Below are 25,964 nucleotides of genomic sequence, written 5' to 3' on the forward strand. Positions count from 1 at the left end.
ATAATCTCACATAATACCACTGGACACAGCTTAGATGTCATTTGCCGTTATTTAATTTATCTTTAGAATTTTAGAATTATTAATGCTATATCTGTAATGTTAGAGATACTTGCTATTTTTCATAAAACCAGTACAGTCTCTGTGTTTTGCAACACCTTCACCAATTTTGCTCAAGCAGTCAAAGCCAAAGCCCCAAGAGGCCATGGGAACAGTCCAACTGGCCCTTTCACTCACATTCATTCAGCTTGGAATGAGCTAATCCACCTAGCTGCGAACACAAAAGCCCATGTTGCATCACAAATCGCTATACAGTTACAGACAATAAGTGTTTTTTGCAGTTGCGAATTGTTCGGGCTGATCTGTAAACAGAGACGTCAAGAGAATCCTGCTTTTGTTTGCGCAGACCATACAGCGAGCGCACCATACATCGACATGCATTAACCTCTGTGGTTCAAAGAGGGCAAGTTGAGTGATGGAGTGATATGATAGGGCTGTGGAGAATCCCATAAAGAAGCTGCTGGATACACTGGACAATGGACTTCTAAAAACAGCAGCAGACAATATCGTTCATCTGGTCATCAAGTTTTAATGGTCCTATCAGTGCCTTTAATTAGCTGGACACATTCACTGGGTAACTACAGCAAAGGAAAGCTCACAGGCGCTGTCCTCTGTTCACCCACATCCGCAGAGCCCTAATGAAAAATTGATTGGCTAATAACACACTCTGAAAGTCTAGTCCCTTGGATAGCACACTGCAACATCTTCCACCTTCTCGCCACTTGACACGAAACGCAACAATAAGTCACTGGGGTAGGATACACATTTTGCATTATTAATTCAGAAGGCACATGTAAACAATCTGCTGTGTTTATGGAAACGGGGCTAAGTTAAAGCAGGGTTACTGTTTTCTTTGTACGTTTTTTAAACTCAAAGACTCATCAAGTGTGGAACATATACAAAGAGCTATTGGAGGCTTTACTCAGTAAACCTGCTTGTAGACAGCCCCAAATAGGGCTGATAAACACATATGAGCCACAGTCCAACTGTGGATTAGTGCATTTGATGAGGCAATAGACAAGATGTTTCAAAAACTCCAGCTCGACCCAAAATCAAGTGTTTGTGTGCATGGGGTCAGTTTTGCTGGTACCACGTTACTTGAACCTGGTCAACAAACTTTAGAGATTCACTACTCTCTCTTACAGGGGACTTTGAAGGACAAATGTTGTACTTGCTGTACTTGTCAACTAAGGAATGTATATCCCTTTTAATATTTTGAATACTGCATAGATGTCTCTCTGAATGCTTAACATACTGATTACTGGCACATCATTTATATAGGTTGTTTTCTGTTTTCTTCTGTTGTTATCACTGTTATTGTTTCTGTATTTGTATTTAGTCTTTGCAATGACATGCATGACAAAAAAAAAAAGACTACTGCCTTTTTAATTAAGAGGACAGTTAACCAGAGCAGATACAAAAATGGAGCACTGCTACACAACATATTTCAGGCTAATTGGTAATCAACAGCTGCTTTCCAAAATACTTCCAATACAAACATTACATACAGTGTAGAATCTGCAGAGGTTAACATTAGGAATCAGCTCCACCTATTCATACTGATAAGACAATCAAATGAAAGCTCACCTGTGTAAATAATAGAGAAACATGATTGAAAGGTGTTTTTATTTTCAAATGACTTGACCATCATTTTCCATCCACATTAAATTGTCCAAAAGATGGAATCCATGAATTACCAAGTGCTGCCCATCGTAGCCTTCTTGGTGCGTTCTATACACAAATCTATATACACAATTACTTCAGATCCACATGATGTGTACATATTTGACAAGTGATGCTGGCCGATCCTTTGGATTGGCAAACAAATAAGAAATAAAAGGTTATAACCTTTAGCGATAACAACATCTCACAAATCAATTCACATTGACAAGTTATTTTTCCTCATAATTATTAGAAAATAAAAAAAAGCACGACCATGTCGGAAAGCAGTGAAAAACAAAAGCATCAGGATTCCTTCAAAGTACAAACAAGATCTGCAGAAAAAGGAAAGGCCTGGAGGCGATGAAGCATAAAATACTATGTACAATAAAAAGCGCAATCTACTATGCAGGTTTTAAAGGTTCATTCCTGAATGGGCAGATATTGGCAGACTCTCTTGCCACTGGAGTTAATTTTATTTGTCCTCTTTGTGAGATGTGCTGCACTGACTGGTTACTGAGGAGTCCGAAGCACGAGCAAGGTAAGAGTGAAAACAGAATTCCCATAGGATGCTGTGTCATAAATACAGTATGTTGTGACCACTTAGTGATCGTTCTGCGGAGCACTCTGATTGGTTGGCTGTCGAGTTTTCACAGTCCAATGTTGCAATTCCAAATGGCACAGTGTGTCAGACCCCAGAGACAGCCTGGCTATTATAATCAGTGGACTCCATTTTGAGGATGTATGGGATGATGCTGTCGATCTGCACGTTGCCAATGAGCCCAGCGAAGAACAGCTCCTCAGTGACAGCTGCACTTATCAGCCTGAGGGCAGGAAGACGCAGCAACAGCTTGGATAACCTGACAGCAATGAGGGGGAAAGGAGACATACTGTTTAAACGTGTACTGTTGCAAGTACACAAAGGTATCATCACAAATCTGTCTTGCTGTATTAGTACATCATCGCCTTTCTGTCAATGAGCTGGCATTATGTAGTACAGAGGCCTACTGACCGATAGGAGTCTTCTGGGTAGGTTCTGGTTACGTAATCCTGCAGCTCCATGTAGGCCTTCTCTTGAAATCGCTCTATCTGTGGGGTATTATCAATGCCTGGATGATCTGGTAAAAAAAAAAAACACAGTCACACATGAATCGACACACATTTAGCCATCTGTTAAACTTGTGTTCAGGATTTTTTCCTCTAAGGGTTCTGCCCTAACAGGAAGACAAGAACGTGAAAATGTAATCGTCCAGTTGTCTACGCACCAGGACTGAAGAGAACGATGGCTTTGAGGTAGGCATATTCATAAGAGTCTGGTGACAATTTGATCATGCTGTTACAGAACTCCTGCATCCTCCAGATGTGCTCCATTACTAGCTTTACTCGCTCTGGGGACAACTTCTCTGTAGGAGACAAAAAAAGTTTAGAAGAGGAGGTGAAGGATGTACAAAGCCGAGGAACAGCATAGTTTTAAGCAAATTGTGCCACAAAAATAGACATGATCTGCAGGTATAATTGCCCCCCCCCCCCGAAAAACATCACTTGGACTTCTGAAGTGTTAAACCTTGCAGGCAACCAAGAGCAGACCCCTCCTACCTTCCTGTAAGCTGGTCTGCAGATGGTTGATAATGGCACTTAAGATAGTACCAACATTCATAACGTTGGAGCACTGTGCCAGACCCAGGGCAAACAGTTCGTTCCAGCAGGCTTTCATCAAGTTAATGTCATTGTCTTGACCGCTGCAAAAAGTAAAATAAGATTAATTTAAATTATACTACAGAGGACTGTGGGGCCACATACGGGAAACCTCACTTAACATTGATTCATTTTATACATGACATGACATGTAATGACAGTCTAATACCACTATTTATAAAAGGTGTATTTAGGAAACAATGAAAAATCTTGTGACAAAAGGCTTACCCAAGGGTTTGAAAGGCAGGAATAGAGCGTGCCCAGTGCATAGAGAGAAAAAGTAGCCGGGAAGCTGACTCACAGATGTAGTTGACATTGAGGTACTCTGGCACAGGCAAAGGCATCATAAGCTGTAGGAGCAAATTGAGCGGAAAGAGAACACATCAGAGTGTTTATCAGAAACATTTGTAAAAATGTGTAACTCAGTTAAACAGAGGTTTTGGTCTTCATCCTGAGGGTCAAGGTCAGTGGCTGTGCGTTTACCTTGAAAGGGATATGGCTGTCAGAGAGTATAGGTCCCTCCAACTCCACCACAGGACCTGACTGGTCCCCTGACATTAGCTGCATTGTGGCCTCCAAGGACTCTCCTGCTGAGCCATCACCAGGGTGCAGGACTTTAGCCAGGGTGTCAAAAGCTCTAATGATGTGCAAAATATGAACACAAAAAGGTTTTAGCATTAAAAGATCCACATGTTTTGATTTTGTTACTAATACATTGTATCTTACACAGAAACAGGATATATAAGATACAACTCAAAGCTCTACAGCGCACCCGACATATGGTGCATTTTTTATTCACTATGGGTGAAATCTAATTAAGTCCTTAAGAGCTGAGTCAGAAACCACATGGCCCTACAGGAAATTCTATTACAGCTTTGTGACAAACAGAAACAAACAGTCCCTGGGTTTCATTCTAGTGCTCCTCTAGATCTCTAGTATACATACCAAACTATTCAGAATAAACTACCGCTCAGTATCAAACCCTCTTGAATCTTTATGTCATCTCCCTCACCGAGTGATATCACTTGCGGTTTGCTCTTCTCCTTGGATGTCTGTCATCGAGCTGTCCCCGTTGCTAAGCGTTTCAACTCCCATCAGATCATTGCCGCCGTCACTTGCCTCCCTGGCCTTGTTAAGGTGGGCGAGGGACGTCACTACATTTGCCAGTGTGCCGAGGTCACCTTGAGCTGGGTCATCCTGCTGAACGAGTAACGGTCATTATCAAGCATGATTCATAAACACAGAAGTTTGAATTTGTTTGTATGGCCCTGTCTCCTGTTAGCAAAACACTTGTGCTTATTGCTGAAGTACCTCCAACAGAATAACAAGCACAGGATGGTCCACGTCACACAGATGTTTAGACAATATACAAGCAATTACTCCTTTCTTAATTATATTTTATCAATCTGATTTATTCTCAGGGGCTTTATTTAGGTTTTAATGGCTAGGTAGGAATGACATGTCAGACTGTTATTTAATGTCCTGTCATTTGACTGCATGTTACCTTGTCGGGGGATGCTGGAATCAAGATGGTGTTTTCCAGCTTGGAGAAGGGTTGTTGGATGTTGAGCAACATGCTTGACTCAAGCAAACTTGTAGACCTGAAGTTAGAGATTTAACATGTCACATTGCATTTTGTAATACAAAACCATGCAATACAATAAAGTCATTACTCAAACTCTTATCAGTTTATTATCTAGACGTGCACAACCTAATTTAATTCAATTCAATACAACAAATTTCATCTTTCTTAAGCTTATAATGGTCAGATAAAGACAATGTGTCAGAGAGGTGCTAATTTAGCTCTATGGTCATTTTTGAGGCTGTAGTTAGTGATGGTGTTGTATTGGACTATAGTATATTGAGATGTGTTACTACATTCTAATAGAGTTATTTGAAATATAACATATATATTACACAAAGATATCGTTTGTAGCACGGCTATTTATTGGGCTGTATTAGACTGTACAGGTGTATCTGATAAACTGGTAAATTAGTGTATTATGTTTTGCCATGTGGCTGTACCTAGCAGTTTCCTTGTCTGATACAAAAGTGGGTGTGGCAGCCAGAGGGCTACACAGGTTCTTGCGGATATAGATCTTCTCAGTTGAGGCTGCACAATTGACAGATTTCTCTCTGGTGGTCACTTCAACAGGCTTCCTCTCACACTGCACAGCTGAAAACAAAACAAAAGGCATCAGACATCTTTTATGCGAGTCCTGAATAACATATTCACAACTGTATATATAGAAAATGACAGTCTCTTACAATCCTGTTTCATGCCCAGAGCCATGCAGCGCTGCAGTCGACAGTACTGGCAGCGGTTTCGGTGGAGCTTGTTGATGGCACACTCTCCGGAGCCCCTGCATGTGTAGACTAGGTTCTTTCTAATGCTGCGTTTGAAGAAACCCTTACAGCCTTCACAGCTGACAGCACCGTAATGACGCCCTGAGAGAGGAAAGAGAAAAAGGGTCAGGTTGGCGAATGTTTGCTCATGTGTGTTACTAAAAGATAATAATGTAAAAGCAAATGAAACTTAATTCCTACCTGAGGCCTTATCCCCACAGACAACGCAGTACTCCACAACTGGCTTCACAATAGACTGGTCTGACCCTTCAGTCACAAACTGACAAACAAACCCAAGACAATGGAGTAATTTAATACAGCAAACACTGCAAAAGTTTAGACTGACCAAACATGTTCATGCTTCAGTCATAAGACCTTTCAGTAACTTGTTTATCAAAACAGACTAAAAGAAGTCTCTAATATCCTCTGGCGATACCTGAATCTGCTGCCCAGCCAGTTCAGGGGAAGCAAACAACAGCTGGTTAACCCCAGAGCCGTCTGGAGTAGTGAGGATGACCTTGTTGGGTGAGCCTTCCTGCTTGGCCAGGATCACCTTCCCACCAGGGGAATAGTCAGCATTTGCTAGGATAAACTGCTGCTTTGCGGGGGAAGATGGCTCAAGTGCTGTGACGATTTGGATCTTCTGGCCTGTCTGCTGATCAGTTACAATCTAGAAGAAATAAAAGAAATCAAGGAAGTGCTGACTGTATATGAAGACTAAGCGTGGGAGAAACTAAACTAATATGAAACAAAAACAAAAAAAACACAAAAAAATCTTTCCACGATTATGTGAAAGACTGTCACATCACCTGGATTCTGTGTCCTAATGCCATGCTGCTGTCTGCTGACACAAGTTGAATTCTTTGAGTCTGTCCATCCATTCTGATACTGCACGCACCTTCTTCCACTGCTGTTCACATCAGTGCCCCATGAGGCATGTGCACCTGCAGAGAGAGTATCTGTTTTACTTTATGTCTTATTAAAGCAAACTTTCGGTCAGGTGAGGGGAATAACTTGAAGGATAAGGCTGACTTTATTCTATAACTTTCTTACTGTCATCAAATCCCATGTATAATACTTCCAACTTTTGTGGCACTTAGCCCCAAGCCCATTCTTTCATGCTGAATTTATAAAAGACAAAAAGGTCACAAATATATATATATAGAAGTCATTTTCTAAAAAAGCTGTGCACTGTAGTTTTTAGCAAAGTTCAACAGGAGTAAATAGTGCTTTTGATACACATGTACATGAGGTGAACTAGGTGTTTACAGAAGCCAGGCGGTATGTGGGATTGACTCAAAACTTAGTTATGTGTTGAATTAAGATCTCATTAAACATTTCATAAAACTTTTACCTCATATATAAACAGCATTTTATATATATAGTGATGTGTGTGGAGAGACACGGAGTCCGGACTAAAATCATTTCCAATTTGATACGCTGTATCATAGCTCAGAGCTGTTATTAAGATGACCACTAAGAGCGTATAAGTCTTGTAAACACTTAACGGTACAAGTACTCGTAGCCCTTCCGTTTAGTCGTTTACCTCTCCCTTTAGCTAGCAGATAGTTTTGACCAAAACTTGATCGATATTGCTAAACGATGTTAAGCGCTAATCAAATCAAAATTAGCTTGAAATTATCTTTAGTGAACCAGCAGGTAAAATACAAACATCTGTTTTATTATACTGCGTGTCACTAACTAATGTCAGTGTGTGGCCTGTGCTAACCAATCTAGCGTTAGCCGGCGCTAGCTCGAAACTGTACTATTGGTGGTAAATTACAGCTTAAAATCACTATGAAGTGACAACAAATGAGCGGAAACGCTGTAGTAGTAACACAAACAAGCACTTGACAGCCAGCTATTTAAAATCGATACGGAAGATAAAGGTATTTCTTTTCCTGTGGGTGAAAGGTCAACATTGAAGGGTTAAAGCATGCTAGGGTTCAAGGCCCATGATGCCGAATCGCAGAGTTAAACGGCGGGACTTCTGTTTTGACAACTGGACAACATTCGCATTCATTTTTGCACTGGACTTCCATATCAGTCGGAAATTTAACTAAAGAGCTGACGATTCAACGCTACTACACGCCATTGTCACATTCAAACTTCAAATCAATGATGTAGTTGGTTAGTTTACGGAGACTAGTTAGCAACGCTAGCACAGCAGCTAACATCAGCTAACAGTAACACGGTTAGCTGACGCGGCTAAGCACTGGCTAACTAGCATGTCTGTTGATACTACTGTTGCCGAATTGTTACTACTAGCTATACGTTAACACATAATGTTAGTTAAAGAACCAAATATGCATACGCATACACATAGCGACATTGTAACATACTTACCAAATTCAATTAGTATGCGCTGAGCTCCTGGCGACAGTGCTAACGAGCTAGGTTAGCTGTTTGCTAGCTAGTAGCTAATGGCTGCTTCCCCGCTGTAGACCTACTGAACACTCCCTCCCTTCCTGTGTTACTGGCCCCTCGTGTCTCCTTCATGAACCCCTCATGCGTCCACGTTAGTAGACATTTCTTACCTGCCAAGAAGCTGTTTGATCAGATAATGTAGTCTTCAATAAATTAATATTTTAACTGTTTGCTGCAGTTGGTGGGCGGGTCAGAGTTCGTGACCTTTTTTCCCATCAATAAACGCGTTTTGCACATGCGCAGTTAGGTAGCCGCGGTCCATAGCCTGCCCTGGAGTGAGTGCTGTCCTGTCACAATGTAATTTGAGTAATTTGTAATTCTCCCCACTTGTCTTCTTTTATTGTTATAGGAGTAGTGACATATCTGTAGCAATCAGTGCAGTATCTCAACATCTGACTTCTTTGCTTTTCTCAGAATAATGGTTACTTTTTAGAGAGTATATGCTACATCATTGGATGTAACATTGTGAATTCAGAGACGACATAATGCAGGCTTCAGCTTTTTAAAACGGATGATATAATGAACAATCCCAAATCAACCAATGGCTCTTCACTGGCTACTCGAGGCTCCACAGTTGTACAATTGTACATTTTTAAAGTTGAAATGGATGATCTACTCAAACAGCTATTCTGTACAGTACAATAAGTATTTATGTAATTTATTTCCCCATTTGCTGTCTATGAAAACACATTGCTTGCACACCATTTGAAGCCAAATTGTTTGTTCCCTCTACAGATGACCATTACAAAAAGCACAGTAAAACAAACATTTATTATAGTGACAGAATTTAAAGTGAGATTCATGGAAACTTCATTACATTTCATTAACAATCCTCTATATTTACAGAGGAAATGTGTGTATGTACAGCCATTTTAGTTAAGTGCAATACACATTATGGTACAGTTATGTCCAAACAGTGAATATTCCCCTGGTACACCATGAAAACTCTAGGTTAGACTCAAAGTTACAGAAAGGTTTAATAATGTCAGGTGAAAGTTTATTACACAAGCATAAAGAGTGCACATTTTGTGTTCTACAGCCAGCTTCACAAGTGTGAAATAATTATTCCCAAACAACAAGAAACACCTATGATTTGCCTGACCTCTAAAGATTATGTGGATCAAAATGTTATTAAATGTTAATGACAGTATTCATTAAACATCTATTGACAATGGCTTTTTATGTACAAATCTGTACGGAGATCCAAGCAGGTAACTAGAAAATTCAATAAAAAAATCAAAGCGTAAAAGTCTAAAATAGCTACAGAAGTTTGTGAGATGATTCTTAAGTTATAACTAAAACTGCATAAATTCTGGTAGAAACAAATCATGGTAACATACAAACATAATATGGGTAATTCCCATCTCCACAGGAGTGCTTTCAAAACAATGTAAAAGGTAATTACACTATGTCGGATAAAAGCAATAAAATAATATATTTGGATTTTATTTCAATGCAATATGGTGTCTCCAGATGCTTTTTGCACAATTCAGAGAGCACTGAGGTAAAATAAAAGTATGTTGAACAGCTACACACACTGTCAAATGATATTACAGCACTGTGGCTTCTTTGAATGAGTCGATCCATCTGTTAAAAAAAAAATTATAATTAGTATTATTATTGCTGTCGCAATATGCAACAATAAGTGGCGCCCCTCGTTATACTGTACCTCTGTGCCGTTTGGATGTCCTCAGCTTTAAAAATGTAGTAAAGCGTATTTTTGTGGTAAAGCTTAAACTGTAACTTCTGTGATGAATCAACTTTCAACATAAACCCTAACAGGGGCTGACTCTCTAAGGCTGCAACATCCTGCATGAAGACAAACAAAGGCCGATGTTAGATGGACATGAAATCAGTTCAATTTTAACATGACACGGGGCTTTCCTTGATGTAAGTAGGAGATCTCACCTCACTTGCAGCATACGTGTACAGGACCTTGTCTTTGATGACGAACCACAGCCTCTTCCCCTGCTTCTTATTGACCTTTGACCTCTGCAGATACCCACTCATGGAGGAGTTGTCTGTGTTTGCTGACACCTGAAACAAGTAAAACCCATCTGATGAGATATCAGGTCATTATCACCAACAGTGCATCTTGATCGGGTCAAAGCATCAATCACCTCTTTGAGGGCCGCAGGTATCTTCTTGTGCTTCCTGGAGAAGGCAAAAGTAGCTCTGCTTCCAGGGGATACAGCTGCTGATAGGGCTTGTTCACCTGAAGAACAGAAATGTGGAACATGCAGTTGTTTAATACAGCCTTAGGAAACAAAAAGATATGAGGATGTGTTTGGATCAGATTGCAAACAATGTTGGAAGGAAGCCAGACTTACTTTTCTGCTGCTGAAGAACAAGAAAACACTGGTCACACACTCGTGCTAACTGGTTCTTTAGATATTCAAGACAGTGTTTGTTGGAGGAACAAGACTGGCACACCACCTGATGGGATGATAAAGCATAAAATTGGTTATTTTTCTCCTCATTTTACAACTGCTATTGTTTTCAATGTGCTCTGCTGTCATATTTTTAATTATGTTATAGTTTTTTTATAGTTATGTTTAGTTTTTCAGCTACTCTGATTTCATGTACACGTACATCTTACTTTGCAGCGCTCATGTTTATATATTATATATTTAATATTTCTGAAACTACATTTGTTTTTGAAGGGAGAAACTTTTCCAAATTCCAAATCTGACCACTTTTTTCCCACCATACCTTTCCGCATGCACGGCAGTGGTGTCGCCTCCATGTTAGGGTGAATTCACAGGTGCAGATCATACACATGGTGGTCCGTGGGTCAGGGATCCATATAGGGGCTTTGGATCCCAAAGGAGCACCATCACCACAATCCCTCAACTCTATCTGAATATTAAAAAAAACAGGAGTTAACTCTCATGGCTCATACATACACTTTAAACACTGCAAACAGGAAATGTATGATTAAGTTATCGTACCTCTTCTAGAGGCTTGCCAGATATGAAACTGATCTTCTTCCTGGTGTAGTCTCTGATCGCTGTGGAAATGGCCTCAAGCCATTCATCTCGCTCTGTGGCCGAACTGCAGAGAGAAAACAAAGTGTGATTACACACCAACACATTCACAGACATATGCACTACAAGGAAAAACACAGGAGGACTGTTATTAAATGACTTACAAAACAACACATGTTCTTAAATTACCAAGAGATATCTTTTGTTTCTGGTCATTACCTCGCTGAGAGAATGAAGGAGCGCTCCACACTCTCAATGTTCAGCTCATTCTGATTGGCTTCTTGGCTTGGTTTGCTAACCTGTAATTATTTTCATTGTGAGCAGTGATGGCAGCATATAACATATCTTGTGATATTACATGTATATGTGTGAAAAGATGAAGAGTGCAAGGAAATAAGGAGGGAAGTTTCTCACCTTCATTCCAGCCAGAGACAACATGTTGTTGAGCTTGTACTGGCCTGACTGAACAGGGGTGGTGTACAGCAATGTGTCGTTAAACTAAAGGAGAAATGACAAAGAAACATAATTTACTTTCTATCATTTCGAATACTCTACAGAGGAGCTCAGGGTGAGTTTAAGAATATACAGGTCAAAACAAACTGATTTCCTTAAAGTTTGAGGTTGACTCATCAAAGGATTTGATCGCCTTTGAGTCTTGATCTCAAGACAGTCAAAGAGTCTCTGATCTATAACTTTCTTAGGATCTTTACAGCAGTATAAGAGCACAGCAGTTCGGTTACATACAAGAATGTATGACTATATAATGCCCATCTTAGTAAAGAAAGCCTTAACCAAAAAAGGAAGTCAGAGTTCATCTTCGCAGAACTCATTTTGGACTAACTGAAGGTAGGAGAGTGTGCAGTAGATTGTCTTAGGCAGATTACAGTCATTGTAGTGTTACCATGATTATGTTACATGAAAATTAAATAAGAGAAGGAAAAGAAGGTGTTACTGTACCAGGAAGAACATTCTGGGCTGCATGACCTTCCTGGACAGCTTCTTCAGGATGCCCTCTTTCAGGAAGATCTGGAGCACAAAAATGTCATCAGAAAACATTATGTTATGTTTGTTGTTTTGCTTGTTTAAATTAATGAGTATGATGGCTATTTTCTGCCTCTTGAACTTGAAAATGTTGATCTTAAAATGAAGCACTAGCTTCCTAAGGTTAAAATAAACATTTGCGTGATAAAAATGTTCTTCTAATGCGATTTCCTGTTCATTTTTATACTTATTCCATTTTTGGATTCAATACATAACTGTCATTAATTCATAAATTCATAATCTTAAATGGTGAAATTGAGGTGAGTTTTGAGAAGAGATTGTTTTGTCAACTGCTACTTTCAAGCTCAAGCCTGAACTCTGACATTGGCTTTGGTAATAAATGTAAATTAAGTCTTATTTTAAGAAAATCTAATGTGAGTACATTTACAAATGTTTTATATTTAAAAGAGCAATACACTTTAAGAAAACAACTCTGAGCAAATTCTTTATGGCCTTACCCGTCCAGGTTGGACTATCTCATGGTGGCCGTTCAGACTGCACTGCACCTGGATCAGCTTCTGGAAGTTATCCTGAGAGGGAAAAAAACATAATCAGCAACCGCATTTTATCAACATGTTAACAGAAAATGTCTGTTTGCCTGTTTTCTTGTCGGCTCTCACCCCTTGTTTCATGATGTCGTTGGCATGATTGGCCACCTCTTTCACTATTGCAAGGGCAGCTGAGTGGGTGTGAAAAGGTGTATATTACATACATGACAGACAATGTTTCCATTCCACTGACATCATCAGGTCAGTGAACAGTATACAGACGTAAAAAGGCTGTTAGTTTACCTTGTGTGTCCTTATAATCGTCTGAGTCTTCAGACAGGTTTTTTAGATAGTCTGAAACACAATCACAGACATTTAAAGTCCACACTTTAAGAGTCTACTACTTTGTACACCAAGTTACAAGTGCTCAATGTTGTGAAGTAAATTCCTGGAACGTAATCAGAAACAAAAATCCTGGATAAAAAGGTCTGCAGGTGCTTACATAATACAATTATACAACAGTGACGCGAGGAACATTCTTCACATTTTGGTGCTGAGGGATCAACCCTGATCCATTAGACCCATGAAACACTAAGCTCACTCATGTTAAAGCTCATGTTATGTCACCAAATCTGATTTGGGCTGCACTTCAAAAATCTTATTATATCAGGATTGAAGAGGCAAGACAGAAATTCCAAACTATTTTTGTTTCTCTGGACACCAGAGGGCAGCATGATGCCTATAATGAGACATCACAGGCTGGTCAAACATACAACAGCTAGGAGCCCATATAAATAAAGCTTGACTTTGTCTTACAGATAATGTGTCAAGAAAGTAACCTGAATATGAACGCTGTGAATGATGACTCTTTTGCAGATGTACCTGTGAGCAACAGCTGATACTGAGGAATCCTCTGAACAGGCTTCAGTAGATAATGCTTCAGGGCCAAGTTGGCACAGCGTGGGCTGGCCTAGAACAAAATAAATGACACAATTTTCGGGAACAAGCTCACAAACATGTCCTCTACACATGCATAAATAATGAAACCTCACCTACCCAAAACACAAACTCACAAACACATCCTCTACACATGCATAAACAATGAAACCTTGTTGACCCAAAAGACACGCCCCCGCAGACAGAGAAAACAGGTCAAACAAGCCTCGTTACCTCAAATTCCCGAACCACGGCGCTGAATGGTGGGTTCTTCTTACTCTGCTCTTCCAGTAGAGTCACATTCTTGTCAAACTCGCGGATGTATGTGGAGTACATCTTCAGATAGGGCCCTTTCTTCAGGAAAATGTCTGCTAGCTGGGCGTTCTCATCCCTTTACACAGAATGACGTAGAATGAGTTAAAACTGTGACACCTCATGTGTAAATAAGCTGTACAATAACCTGTGCTAAATTATATATTTCAGTAGGATTAATTCCACATTATTATTGAAGTAGGGTTTTTTTATTATTATTACTCCAATAGTTATTATTTCATTTACAGCTCTTTAACTATTATTAGTCATGTGTAACATTTAAGTTGCTTATTCATGTTCCCTTTCCTCAGAGTTCCTACCAGCCTATTGTTTTACAGGGGACGGTAGTGAGCTCTGGGCTGTGGGTTCTCTTAAAATAATAATAATTATAAAATAATCAAACGTCATTAATCTATACCAACACAGGAAGACAATAAAACACTCAACTTCTCTCTCTCTGGGTTCACATCATACTCTGACCATAGTGTACTGTATAGCTTAGCTTACAATATAAATTAATATGGTGAACTAAGTGATTAAAGTGTATCAAAATGTAACGTGTGCAGTAACGAAGGTTAAGTTTATTTATCATATGCTTCTGGAAAAATAGATGTGGTTTTTATCAGGTACATACTACAGGGCCAAAAGTATGTGGACACCCAAACAAAGTATGTATACACATGGTGCCTCCACCCTTCTACAAAGACTTTACACAAGATATTGGAACCTGGCTGCCAAGACTTTCATCCATTAAGCTACAAGAGCATTAGTGAAGTTGGGCACTAACGTGGGGCGAGAGGGCCTGGCTTTCAGCTTTTGGTTCAGTTCATCCCAAAAGTGTTGGACAGGGTTGAGGTCAGAGTTCTTCCACTCCAAACTCAAAAAACTATTTCTTTATGGACCTCACTTTGTCACGTTGGAACAGGAAAGCGCCTTACGGTTGCTACAGGGTTGGAAGCACACTGTTGTCTGAAATATCACTGTATGCTGTGAATTAAGATTTCTCATCAGCTTCTTTACATGGAACAAAGGCATCTAGCCAAGACCAAGGAAAACAGCCCTAGACTAAAATGAAGTGACAGGGGTTCCTACATACATTTGGCCATAGAAAGGTGCATAATTGCTCTTTGAGTCAGTGGCAGTGATCACACACAAATTATTTTGTTGTACCATTTGGCCACTCTCTCCTTCAGCTCTCGGAGCAGGTCTTGGTTGAGTTCGTAGAGCTGTGGGAGGTAGTACAGGATCTGGTTGAGAAGCCGCTCCTCAATCACAGGCTTCTGACGAGACGCTTTGGAGACCGCATCACGGAAGTCCTGTAGGTCAGATAGTAGGTCAAAGAGTCAGGTGGCCTAATACAGGAACTCAGGCACACGGGGGAAAACCCAGAGTGTGTCAAATGTGGTGGCTGTTAAAAAGCTTTTTGTTGAACTGGTTCTCTTTAAATTTTTTTGAGAATGCAGTGCAGTCTGATACAATAAAAAAATCTCAATGAAGTCCAAGAAATTGACAAAAAAAATTGTCTGCTCTGTAAAACACAGTCCAAAAAACAGTACTACAAATTTGATATATACCTATAGGAATATTACATATAAAAGACAAAGAAAGAGAAATACTGCTGACACATGAACTTACATTTCCAGTATACAGTGAATCAGGACTAAAAAAGCTGAGCAGAGAGCCTGAGGGTGCTGTTTCTGATGATGTGGAGTTTTTTTTGGTGGTTTATGAGGACACATGGCAAATAAAACTGCTTACAGACTGAGCGCCCAGTCGAGAGCTCCTGTGGTTAACATGTGTGATATCTTCCCACTAACAGCTGACACTGAAGGAGGAGTGTCATGTGGACGCGGATTTGGAAGGGAATTAAGAAAAATATGGATGTTTTATGAGATAAGGAAAAATAACACTGAACACGCACAATTAGCAACAGGGCTAACAAGAAGCTGTAGACTCCAGTTTGGTTGGTTTTCATGTTTTCACTTAAAAACATTACGTACATACATACATCTTCTATGGGTTAAGAATATTCTTTGAACTTTGAAAACTAAACAAAAAAAATCAAAGCTGTCTTCTCTTTCTGTTTCTGGGAAGTTGACATTTATGAGACAATAGGGTTTCACCTGACAGAAATAGTAAACAGAGCATAGCACAAGCATTGCTAGAAATATGGCTGAACTGATAACTCAGATAAAAACACACAACAACTGGCATGTTATCATCCATCACTTCGTAAAAAGCTGGCTGAGAGCCCAGTAGAGATGGAGAAGTCACCTCAACATTCTTTTGAACTTGATGTGACTGTTCCTCATTACTGGATTCCTCTACGGTCTTCAGAGACCCAAGCACTTCCTGTCTGTGCTCTGCAGTGAGGAGTCATTGTTTACGACTCAGTCCTACTACAATCTTGTTTCATGACCTTTGTCTCTCAAAACATCTGCTCATGTAATCATCCTTTTTTTATGAAAATAAAAAAGCAGAAAAATAACAGTTCATGAAAAAGAACTTCAAGTAAAGGATTTGAGCTTCAGCACTGCAAACACAGCTTCACATAGGATCCCATGACAGTTAAGGCATCAGTACACTCCAACCAAAGAGCTTGTAAGATTGTCGAATAAAGTCCCCCCAAACATTTCTGATGCCAAAATTGTCTGTTAAAGCGGGGAGTACACTTGAAAAGAACTAGTTTGTACAACATGTCATCCTATCATCAACGTTTTTTTACATCTCTGCCCTCTCTATGACGGCCGGCTTTTCCCTGCCTTCGAGTTTGGCCATTTGGAACAACTATAAACACATTTGCCTTCAGAGGTGGTCAGACAGCACGTCATTTGAACTAGTTCTTTTTGAGCATACGCCCGCCTTTAACAGTATTATATAAGTCCAATTATATCCCTGTTGGTTACTTTCAACTTGTGACTCCTGTTCCTCTTGCAGCTTTCCTGTGTTTGATATTCAGTATATTGTCATATGTCCCATTTTTTAACTGTCCTTGACCCACCATTGAGGTTGTATTTATAGTTGTGATCAAATTGAAAGTTGTTTTTCATGAACTGTAGTTTTGTCTGAGAGAGCCGAGATGTTCATAACTTTTACGTGGGATTGTGCTCCTTTATCTATTCATTTACAGTACACTTTATATCAAATACACTGACTCCAAAAGTATATAGTTTCACTTTTAAGATTATAATATGATGATAAAAAGTCAGTTTGATGGGTCTGACAATACAAGTACTTGTGGTACACTAGGATGTGTTTCTGACGTTTCTCAAAAACGAGGGGGGAATATGTACAGCAAAGAAACCAGATGATCATATTATTTTGGTGGCTTCGATATGTTAGAGATTCAATTTCTCAAAACACCACGAGGAGACAACAACACAACATGTGTAGCATTACCGTCAGATCACACTACTAATGAAAGTCCGGGGAAAACCATGAGGAATGTGAGCCGTACGGGCGAGACTGAGAGGAGTTGGGTCTCCACACAGTCTTATCCTGCATGGGGTGTGCCCCAGTGGCTAGCATAATCAGACACATATGGAGAATGTGGGCTCAGACAGTAGACTAGCACTAGATAAAACATACACAGAATAACACCAGCTTCTGCTGCCATCACAGCAAACATGGAGCTTGTTTTTGTGTGAAGCAAAGGGTGATATGTGAGGGTACTTACAACATGAAGCAACTTCAGGACATCTACAAACCTGATAAAACAAAGCATTAGACATGTTAAAGAGGTTATCATGGACGAGTATAGTTATAGAGTAAGTAAAGAGTCACTTCACCCAAACCCATAGTTACCTCTAATGGTAACTATGCTGATCATTTTGGTTTTATTTGTTTTGAGATATCAGTCTCCGCCTATTACAATGTAGTTGAACGGTATTTTGTCTGTGGTGTTCACTGCATAAAAAAAATCCTTTGTGTTACATATCCTTGCTGTGAGTTTCCATTTTGTACTGGGGAAATAGTCCCAGTGAAACTTACTTTTATTACCCAGAGTAATGGGAACACCGTTTCTAGAATGAGATGCTGCTGTTGAATGTTATTTTTCAATGTTGTGAGCTCCACATTCCTTTCAACTGAGATGTACTGGGGTGGAGGCAGAAATCTCAGAGACAGATATCTCAAAACGTGGTTAAATAAAAATCACAACGATGTCCATGGTTAAACACCTCTAGACAGAAAATATGTGTTTTCATAATTTGACGGAACAAATGAAGACTCTTACACACTCTCAGAGCTCATAATTTCTGTGGCGATGTGGTGAATCTTGCTCTTCTTCTGTCCACTCTGCGTCTAACAAAAGGTGCAAAAACACAGACTTGGAATTACAATGCACTATAATAAATCACTGTGTAGGTCATGTTTGCTCAAACAAGGTTCAGGACAAAACTACTGACAGCAGATACATGCTGTGCATCATAATATACACAGGTACAATTTCTATTGGCTAAAACATGGAGCTGATGAGGTCAATAAAAAAAGAGATTAAGTGCCAAAAGGAAGAAAAGTTCTTCCCCACATGACCAAAATAAACGTTATCTCTGAAAGCTTGAACAAACCCTGTGAGATGATTCCAGGAAGTATTTCTGAGCACTTCCGGGGACTAAAGTCTAACAGTGTCCTCGTCTCACCGTACTCTCCTCTGGCTGCTCTGGGTCTCCTTTACTTGAGATGGAGCTGCTATCGTCCACGTACTCCTCATCTGAGGTGTTGGCCAAGATGTTATCATCCGAGGGGCCATCATCCAAGGGTGCCACCTCCTCATCGACAGAGCTTCTGTCAAAAGGGGCAGGATGTCAGGGTCAGAGGGGAACAGAGGCGGATGCCAGAGCATGAACACACTGTTCAGGTGTTTTGGACACACAGAAGCAGCTGCAGGCATTCTTTGATGAATGCCTGCAGCTGTGAATGCAGCACACGATGACACACCTTTAGTCATTCACATGCCGCATGATTGGTATGAAAAGTACAAGAAAGTGATGATGTTATTTATAGAAGAAGAGGAGGAAAGAGATGAGGTTTTGAATGAAAAGAGTCCAGCAGTTTTCGAACATTTCCTGCTCTGACCAAGTAAGAGTCATAAAAAAAGAACACACTGGGAGCACTTGACACAACCGGAAAAACACATTTAATCATGTGTTTAATCATCAACACTGTCACATAACACTAGCCTTGGGTCCAGCTGCCTGCCTCGGGTCACAGAGCAGTAGTTTGGCTAAATGCTGCCGTGCCCAACTAAACAGAAGAACAGCCAAATTAGACACAAACTACTCATCATACACTTTGTTAATCTAACCTTGCAGCTCTAAACTGACTGCATGTGAACAGCTAAAAAGGGAACTGTATGAAAGATAAACTACATATCTAAAATGCCATAATTCCCAGAGGGAGCACTACATGTGAAACAACGGCACCTCCCTGAATGAAAACCACAGAAAAAGAAATAGGCCAAGGCAAAGCAGCAAGCCCAAAACTGTGTCCTACACACTGTGGCATGTTTACAATAGCTGTTGCATTGAACTGGTCTCCGTTTCTGAGCTGCTCAACGTGCTTTTAACACGTGATTTTGGGGATTTTTCAGTTTGATTTAAAGAGGGGCGACACACTAAGCTGTACGAAGGCCGAGTGTACAGTTACACAAACTGTAATCCTATTTTTCCAACTGACTTCTGCTCATTGGTCATTCATAACACAACATATGAGTTCATGCCATAAAAGGATAACTACAAACATTACTACCAAGAATATAAACATACCAAAAGTTTAATTAAGCTAATTGTCTAAGCCAGCTGGTCTAGAAAACTTTTAAAGGATTGGTTCACCAAAAACATATTTTCTCACCTTCCTGAGAGCTATTCTATATATCTACATTTTAAAATCAGATTAAGAAAGTACAAGCAGTGCCTTGTTTCAGAACTAATGTCTCTGTGACTCTGCTTTATTCACAAACCTCACTGTTTTATAGAGTCTGTTTCCTTGACTTACAATTAAAATTGTTGACAGTGGGCTCTGTGGGTTACTCAGATAACAAGAACCTGGTGTCTGGAAGACACACTGCTTTTTAAGTATAATTTTTCATTTATTTGAGCAACACAAATGGAATTCACCTCCATTGTATTGGAAATTAGGAAAAACCTGAGTCAAACAAAAACAATCTGCGTGGCTAGATACAACTAGATATTACTGAGAAAATGTGTTGTAGCGGCAATCTTCTCTCTCAGAACAAATAAAGTTACAAGATTCACTCTGTTTGTGCTCAACTCGGCACAGAGGTCACAAAACTGTCTCGCTCCGCTGACTGATTAACTCTAACTGAGAGGTACACAATAAGTAGCATAACTAAAGGAGCATTTCAACATTTTTGCTACTAAGTCACTAAACATCTTATCAATTCTTGATATGGCTCTTACATTTGTCTTTTGTACTTTTGGATGAATTGACTGTTGAAGAATTGAAACACTTGAAGTTTAAGTGCCCTCTTAGCCTCAAATCAAAAGAAACTGCTAAGCTGCAATGCACTGGTAACAAACACTAAGACACACAGAAGGAATTTTGAACTAAATACACACACACACTTGCCTTCTAGGCCAACAGTTGTCTAGTGTTAATGTTGCCTTTGATAACAACGTATTTAAAAACATTTGTGCAATCTAAAATTATGAGATCAACCCACAATCCATCAACTATGCTGTGCAAGCACCCATGCCACCATACTGGTCAAACTCCCCTGACAGGAACCTGCAACAAAAGACACAGTGTGACGTGCTTCTCTGTGATCTTCCCTTTTTTTTTTTTTTTTTTTTTTTTTTTACAAATGATACAGAATCACTCTCTGCAATCAGATGCATTTTATGGTGCCTGAGGTGTCCTTTAAGAAAACAAGAGCAATCACCTAATGTACAATATATTAACAGGTAAGATCAGGATGTGAGATACTGAGAGACACAAGACAGAGACAGAAATGAAAGCCATCATAATCTACCTCTCATATTCTGTAGGTGTCTGGCTCTCTTGGTGTCCAGTGTTTCTCTCAAAGGACATATATGGCTCCTGCTCCTCATAAATGCCCTCATCATTATACATCGAGCTTTGCCTGTCTGTAGGCTGCGAGACGGAGGCCCCAGGGGATGTCACTGCCCTTCCCACATGCACATTCATGTAGTCTGGTATCTCCTCATAGTGAGGGATGTTCTCATAGTAAAAATCTTGTTCTGTTCCCGTAGAAAACTCATCTCCGTCCACACTTTGCTCTACTCCAATCAGCGGGCAGGAGAATTTACGTTCAGCCCTGAGATGCTCGTGGAAGTTCTGACATCCGTCTTGGTCCCTGTCCACACTTTGTTCATTATCATTCGCAGCGTGGTCTGGGCTCTGGCCTCCTTTCACTATCAGCTTAGGAAGCATCTTCACCGAGAGCTTCAAGTCCAGCAGTTTCCGGAAAGAGTTCCTCTTCTGTCCTTCAGAGCGAATGACGTCAGCTCCAGAGAACGACTTGGCTCTCTGTTTACTCCGGCTGGACCAAGAAGTCTTAATGGTTCCAGCTGTTAAGAAGTTTCTGGTTGTTTTATTGTTAGGAGGCAAATGCAGCTCCCTCCTTACTCTTTCCTTCAAAGCACAATCTTGTATAGGAGGGGTCGGCCTTTTCTCATCTCCTAATTTCCCCTCTCCTTTCTCCTCAGAGGATTCCTCCTTCTGCATCCATGCCATCGGGCTGCTGTGTCTCTGGGGCTTCTTCTGAGCTACCTTGACTACCCCATCATCTGCGGCCACAGTGATGGCAGGAGGCTGGCTGAGCTCCGGTTGATTGGACGAACTGTAGACTGCCTCCTGATCGTGCGTTCCTTCCTTCTCCTTCTCCACCTCTTCATCCTCCTTGTCAACAGATACCTCCATCTCGTGGCTGCTGCTGTCCCAACCCAGGTCTTCCTCCTCCACATCCTTTGGGAGTGTCTGAGGAGCAGAGGTTGGTGCTTTGTCAGGTGTAGATAGAAAAGGCTTTTTCCTGGGCGGAGGGGCTGGCACAGTGCAGGCTCTTGTTGCAGACAGAAAAATGGTCTGCTTGTGTCCAACAGGTACACTGACAGACAGTGATGAGCTGCCCTTCACCTCTTTGACGTTCACTTCCCTCCCTTCCTGGCTTACGATCTCTTCCTTCTCCTCCTCCACCTTTTCCTGACGGGCCAGCACGGCCATCCTGGGCTTCCGCGGTACAGGGACAGGGATGGGCTTCCTAGGGGCTGCTGGGACTGGTTTGGATTGGGGCACACAAGATATTTGCTCTGAGCCAAGAGCATCTTCCTCTGGTCCTCGCCCAGGTTCACTTGGAGGTGTTATTACGTTACCATTTGCCTCATCGCTCCATGTTCTGTGAGGAAAGGTTAGCCTACCAGTCATGGTACTGATGTCTGTGTTGAGATTTTTGTACAAAGTGAATGTTTCCTGAAGAGGTTTATGGCTTGTGAGGTGGGCATTGGTGGAAGCAGTGTTCTTCACTTGGCGCTTGGCATTGTCTGTTTTCTCTTTGCTGTTATCCACAGTACCTCGAGATGTAGGGAGAAGCCTTCTGTTTTCTTCAGTTTCACACTTGTGCAATGTTTTCAAGTCTTTCTCCAGTTTGTTTACTGATGTGTTCCTGATGCACATGCAGTGTTCATGGCTACACAGACAAATTGGAATAATATAATCCCAATCTGGCTTTTTGTTCTCTTGCTGTATTCCATTTTGGGAGTTAAGAAGACCTTCACTCTGTGGGGTTTCTGATACAGATGTTAGGTGCAGGCTCTTTGAAGTGAGTGGTTTGGATTCCACAGCAGTGGTGAGTTTGGAGAGGCAGGGTTTGGGGGCCAGAAGTGGTTTGACCCTCCTCGGTGTGCCAGGAGATGGGAGCGAGAGGCCATCTCTTCTAGGGGGAGACAGCCCCGGCCTCTGGGGCAGGGCCAGCTTTGGTTTTGGGGCCACAGGTGGCTTGTGCATGCCTGAGGAGAGAAAAACAAAAGATGTGCACTTGAGATTAAAGTTATCTCCTCTGAATCAGAGCCTCTTGTACAAGCTAGAAAGCAGCTTCAAATCTGAAACACAGCAAAAAGATTATGGATCTAATCTGACACAATGAAAAAATAATACACTGAATATCCAGATGGTGTGTCTGATGCATTTTCAGCAGTCGGACAGATGTTGCTCTAATGACAGTCCACTCTTTAACTCTATAGCACTGATCCTAACCCAGTGACAGCTTAGTGTAAAACTGCTGTAAAGTGCTAAACCCCGTCTGCGGGGGTTCAAGTATCACATGGCGTTTATTTGCCACTCCACAGAACAGCACAGTAATCCAGCTAATGGCCCATGTCAACAGGCAGAGGAGGAGGAGCAGATGGGGGACGAAGAGTGGGAGAGAAATGGAGGAGGGGGCGCAGAGACTGGAAAAGAGTCACGCAAACTGGTACATCTGGCAGAACTAAAGAGTCCTAAAATCAAAACAGTAGCGTGCTGACAGGAAGGGATGTTGTTTTCAGCAAATCACATATTTCCTTATTCAGCAAGCCACAGTTTGACACTCTACAAGTCTACAGAAACACCCTAATGGATTTTCATTTGGGGATTCTGGGCACAATCACTGACTGACAGACAGGGGAATGAGTGAGATATGCTGTATATAACACACAAGTTAAATGGCAGGACATATTCCACCAGGATGTCCCAAATATTATGATGCATTTCTAAACATTCAAGTGATGAGCCACTCACTTACCTGTACAATCCATACACACAAGTACACTCCTGCAGACAGTCTGTTTTATCTGTTCTGTTGTTTTTATCTTGATTCACTTAATACATGTATTTGTTTAACTGTTTTAACCTGTACATTTAAAAGCATAACCAGAGAAATAGCTTCAGCTGGACGCCCTTCAGTATGTTCACTACATCCGTTGTTCTATGTTTATCTGTATTGTCCCAAAGAAATAAATAAATACACGGTTCTATCGTGATATAAGTTCTTGATTTGTAAGTTGTTTGGTCAGAAGTGACGGCGTAGTCACTAATAAATCTTTGACCAGAAAAATCAACAAGTCGCGAGTCTCCAGTCACTTACCTGAGTTCATCATCGCGTCACTCACTTCGAGTCTGTTTAGTCAATCCTTGTAGATCCGTGCAGACCATCTCGGGAGTCCGGATACATTGCAAGAAGTCAACTGAATATAAATTAATATCTATCAATCATCAAAAGTCGTCATTATGTCCGCTTTTGTCCGAGCAGCACATGTGATCCTGCGCCGCACAGTTTATTCTCACTGGAGCCGCACTGGCTGTCTGCCAGCGATGTGTGGCCAACCAGTGAGCCTCCTTTTCTGTTTCCGTAAACAGTCCACAAGGGGTCCTCAGGAGCCACAGACTGCCGGAATCAATCAAAACAAAAGGTTGGTAACTGTGAAGTAGAAGTCAGTGTAACATTAACTGACTCTGAAGTGTTTCAGAGAAACTCCTGAGTACTTCGATGGCAGGTTATTGTTATGTAAAATACAAACTACTCATCAGATCAACATTTATACCCAATTGCATTTAGACTTTATGGTTGCTCATCATTATAGAGGAATTTTCCAGTGCCACACACACATATCTTTCCACATACATCATCGTCATTTCTATTATTAACGCCACTGACTAAGAAACTAGAAATATGAGTGGGAGCCAGCTGATACTTTGTCAGCTATATTTGATATATTTAGTTGAGGAAGTAAAACTCAAAAAAACATATTCTATCTGCGCTTTCATCATGCTGTGACTTTGTCACCAGGTTGATTAATCAGTCTTACAGGAAACCGCCCTGACAAACAGGAAGGCAGGGTGATGAAAAGAAAACACAAAACTGGATAGTTTGGTGTTTTTATTAAATCTCATACTTACTGGAAAAAACAAAACAAATACAGATATTTCCCATGGATGTTTAAATAAAATGAAAAGCCCATTATTCAGAGAGAATTCAGACGTTACTGATTATCTTTAGCCTTGATGCCTTGAGGAGTTTACAGTGTCCTCATTACTGCTAAAAGTTGAAAGACATTTTGCATTTCAGTTACAGATTAGTCTCATAAGTGGTGGCAACCTGCACAGTAAGCAAATTAGGCGTTTGCAGTTTGATTGCACATTAACCTGAAGTCTTAACCCACAGTTGAAATAATTTGGAGACATTGTTTTTTTTCTAATGACTACAAGTGGGCCGATACAGATATAATCCCATCATCGGAGTATTTTCAGTGTGTGATAACAGGAACATGAGGAAGTGCTGGAGGGGCTTTTTTGGTTTGATACTAAAGTCCCTCTGTCGTTGGTGTGATATCTCAGGAACGTGATTGTTTTTTTCTGCTCAGGAAGAAGACATTAGAACACTGTTATTTAAATACAAAGGCAGGGTGACAATGGTAGTAAACACAACACAAATTATAGAAAATGTATGTGAATTTGCTGGAATCTATATGAAATATTAATTCACTCACGTACCTCTCATTGGCCTTTTCCCTTTCCCCTGAAGCAGTCAGTGTTATGTCATCTCCTCCCTTTAGTGTTGCATCTTGTGAGTTGTGTGCATCTGTGGCTGAAGGGGTATTCACTGCATCACTGCAAGGGAAGGACAGAAAACTGTGATCAAAGTAATAAAGTAATTAAATCAGATTCTTTGCATCTAAAATGTATTTTAGTAAAATGATTAACATGTGCTTTGAAAAGAGTCTTTTTAATGAGGTTATTTGTGGTTACAAATGTCCATCACTGACAATTGTTTTAAGTTTATTCCCTTTACGTTCACACTGTATCACTGGTTAGCAATGAGAGTGAATTACTGCGTATGGTGCAGTAGTACCTGAACATGTAGTCTGAAGGGAGGCTCAGACCTAATCTGTAGTCTGCCCTGGTTCTGGAGATTTGCTTTTGAAGGTCCCTGACTGAGCAGCTGTGACCACTGAATATGTAGCCCACAAACAGCAGCTTCCCTCTGATGTACATCTGTAATATT

At 40.6% G+C, this 25,964-nt stretch overlaps 2 protein-coding genes across 2 annotated transcripts; both read right to left on the reverse strand.

The window, feature by feature from the left end:
* Window positions 1–1,666: 1,666 nt before the first annotated feature.
* Window positions 1,667–6,638, reverse strand: nr2c1 (nuclear receptor subfamily 2, group C, member 1). The gene is made up of 13 exons (XM_070907308.1): window positions 6,567–6,638; window positions 6,194–6,427; window positions 5,959–6,037; window positions 5,680–5,859; window positions 5,437–5,587; window positions 4,916–5,012; window positions 4,424–4,608; window positions 3,895–4,048; window positions 3,640–3,761; window positions 3,313–3,455; window positions 2,982–3,119; window positions 2,729–2,834; window positions 1,667–2,576 (listed from the first exon to the last, which is right to left on the reverse strand). The coding sequence occupies exons 1-13, from the start codon at window positions 6,636–6,638 to the stop codon at window positions 2,405–2,407; spliced, it is 1,833 nt and encodes a 610-aa protein (XP_070763409.1). The 3' UTR covers window positions 1,667–2,404.
* Window positions 6,639–8,936: 2,298 nt separating this feature from the next.
* LOC139286419 (FYVE, RhoGEF and PH domain-containing protein 6-like) lies at window positions 8,937–24,176 on the reverse strand. The gene is made up of 21 exons (XM_070907203.1): window positions 24,048–24,176; window positions 20,940–22,932; window positions 18,589–18,733; window positions 18,183–18,250; window positions 17,625–17,655; window positions 15,119–15,264; window positions 13,871–14,027; window positions 13,583–13,670; window positions 13,004–13,054; window positions 12,833–12,891; window positions 12,671–12,742; window positions 12,129–12,197; window positions 11,586–11,669; window positions 11,391–11,470; window positions 11,136–11,238; window positions 10,897–11,043; window positions 10,515–10,620; window positions 10,305–10,399; window positions 10,093–10,221; window positions 9,854–9,993; window positions 8,937–9,771 (listed from the first exon to the last, which is right to left on the reverse strand). The coding sequence occupies exons 1-21, from the start codon at window positions 24,058–24,060 to the stop codon at window positions 9,735–9,737; spliced, it is 3,813 nt and encodes a 1,270-aa protein (XP_070763304.1). The 5' UTR covers window positions 24,061–24,176; the 3' UTR covers window positions 8,937–9,734.
* Between the last annotated feature and the right edge of the window lie 1,788 nt (window positions 24,177–25,964).

The sequence above is a fragment of the Enoplosus armatus genome, chromosome 6, assembly GCF_043641665.1.
Source record: "Enoplosus armatus isolate fEnoArm2 chromosome 6, fEnoArm2.hap1, whole genome shotgun sequence".
In the NCBI taxonomy this organism is placed as follows: domain Eukaryota; kingdom Metazoa; phylum Chordata; class Actinopteri; order Centrarchiformes; family Enoplosidae; genus Enoplosus; species Enoplosus armatus.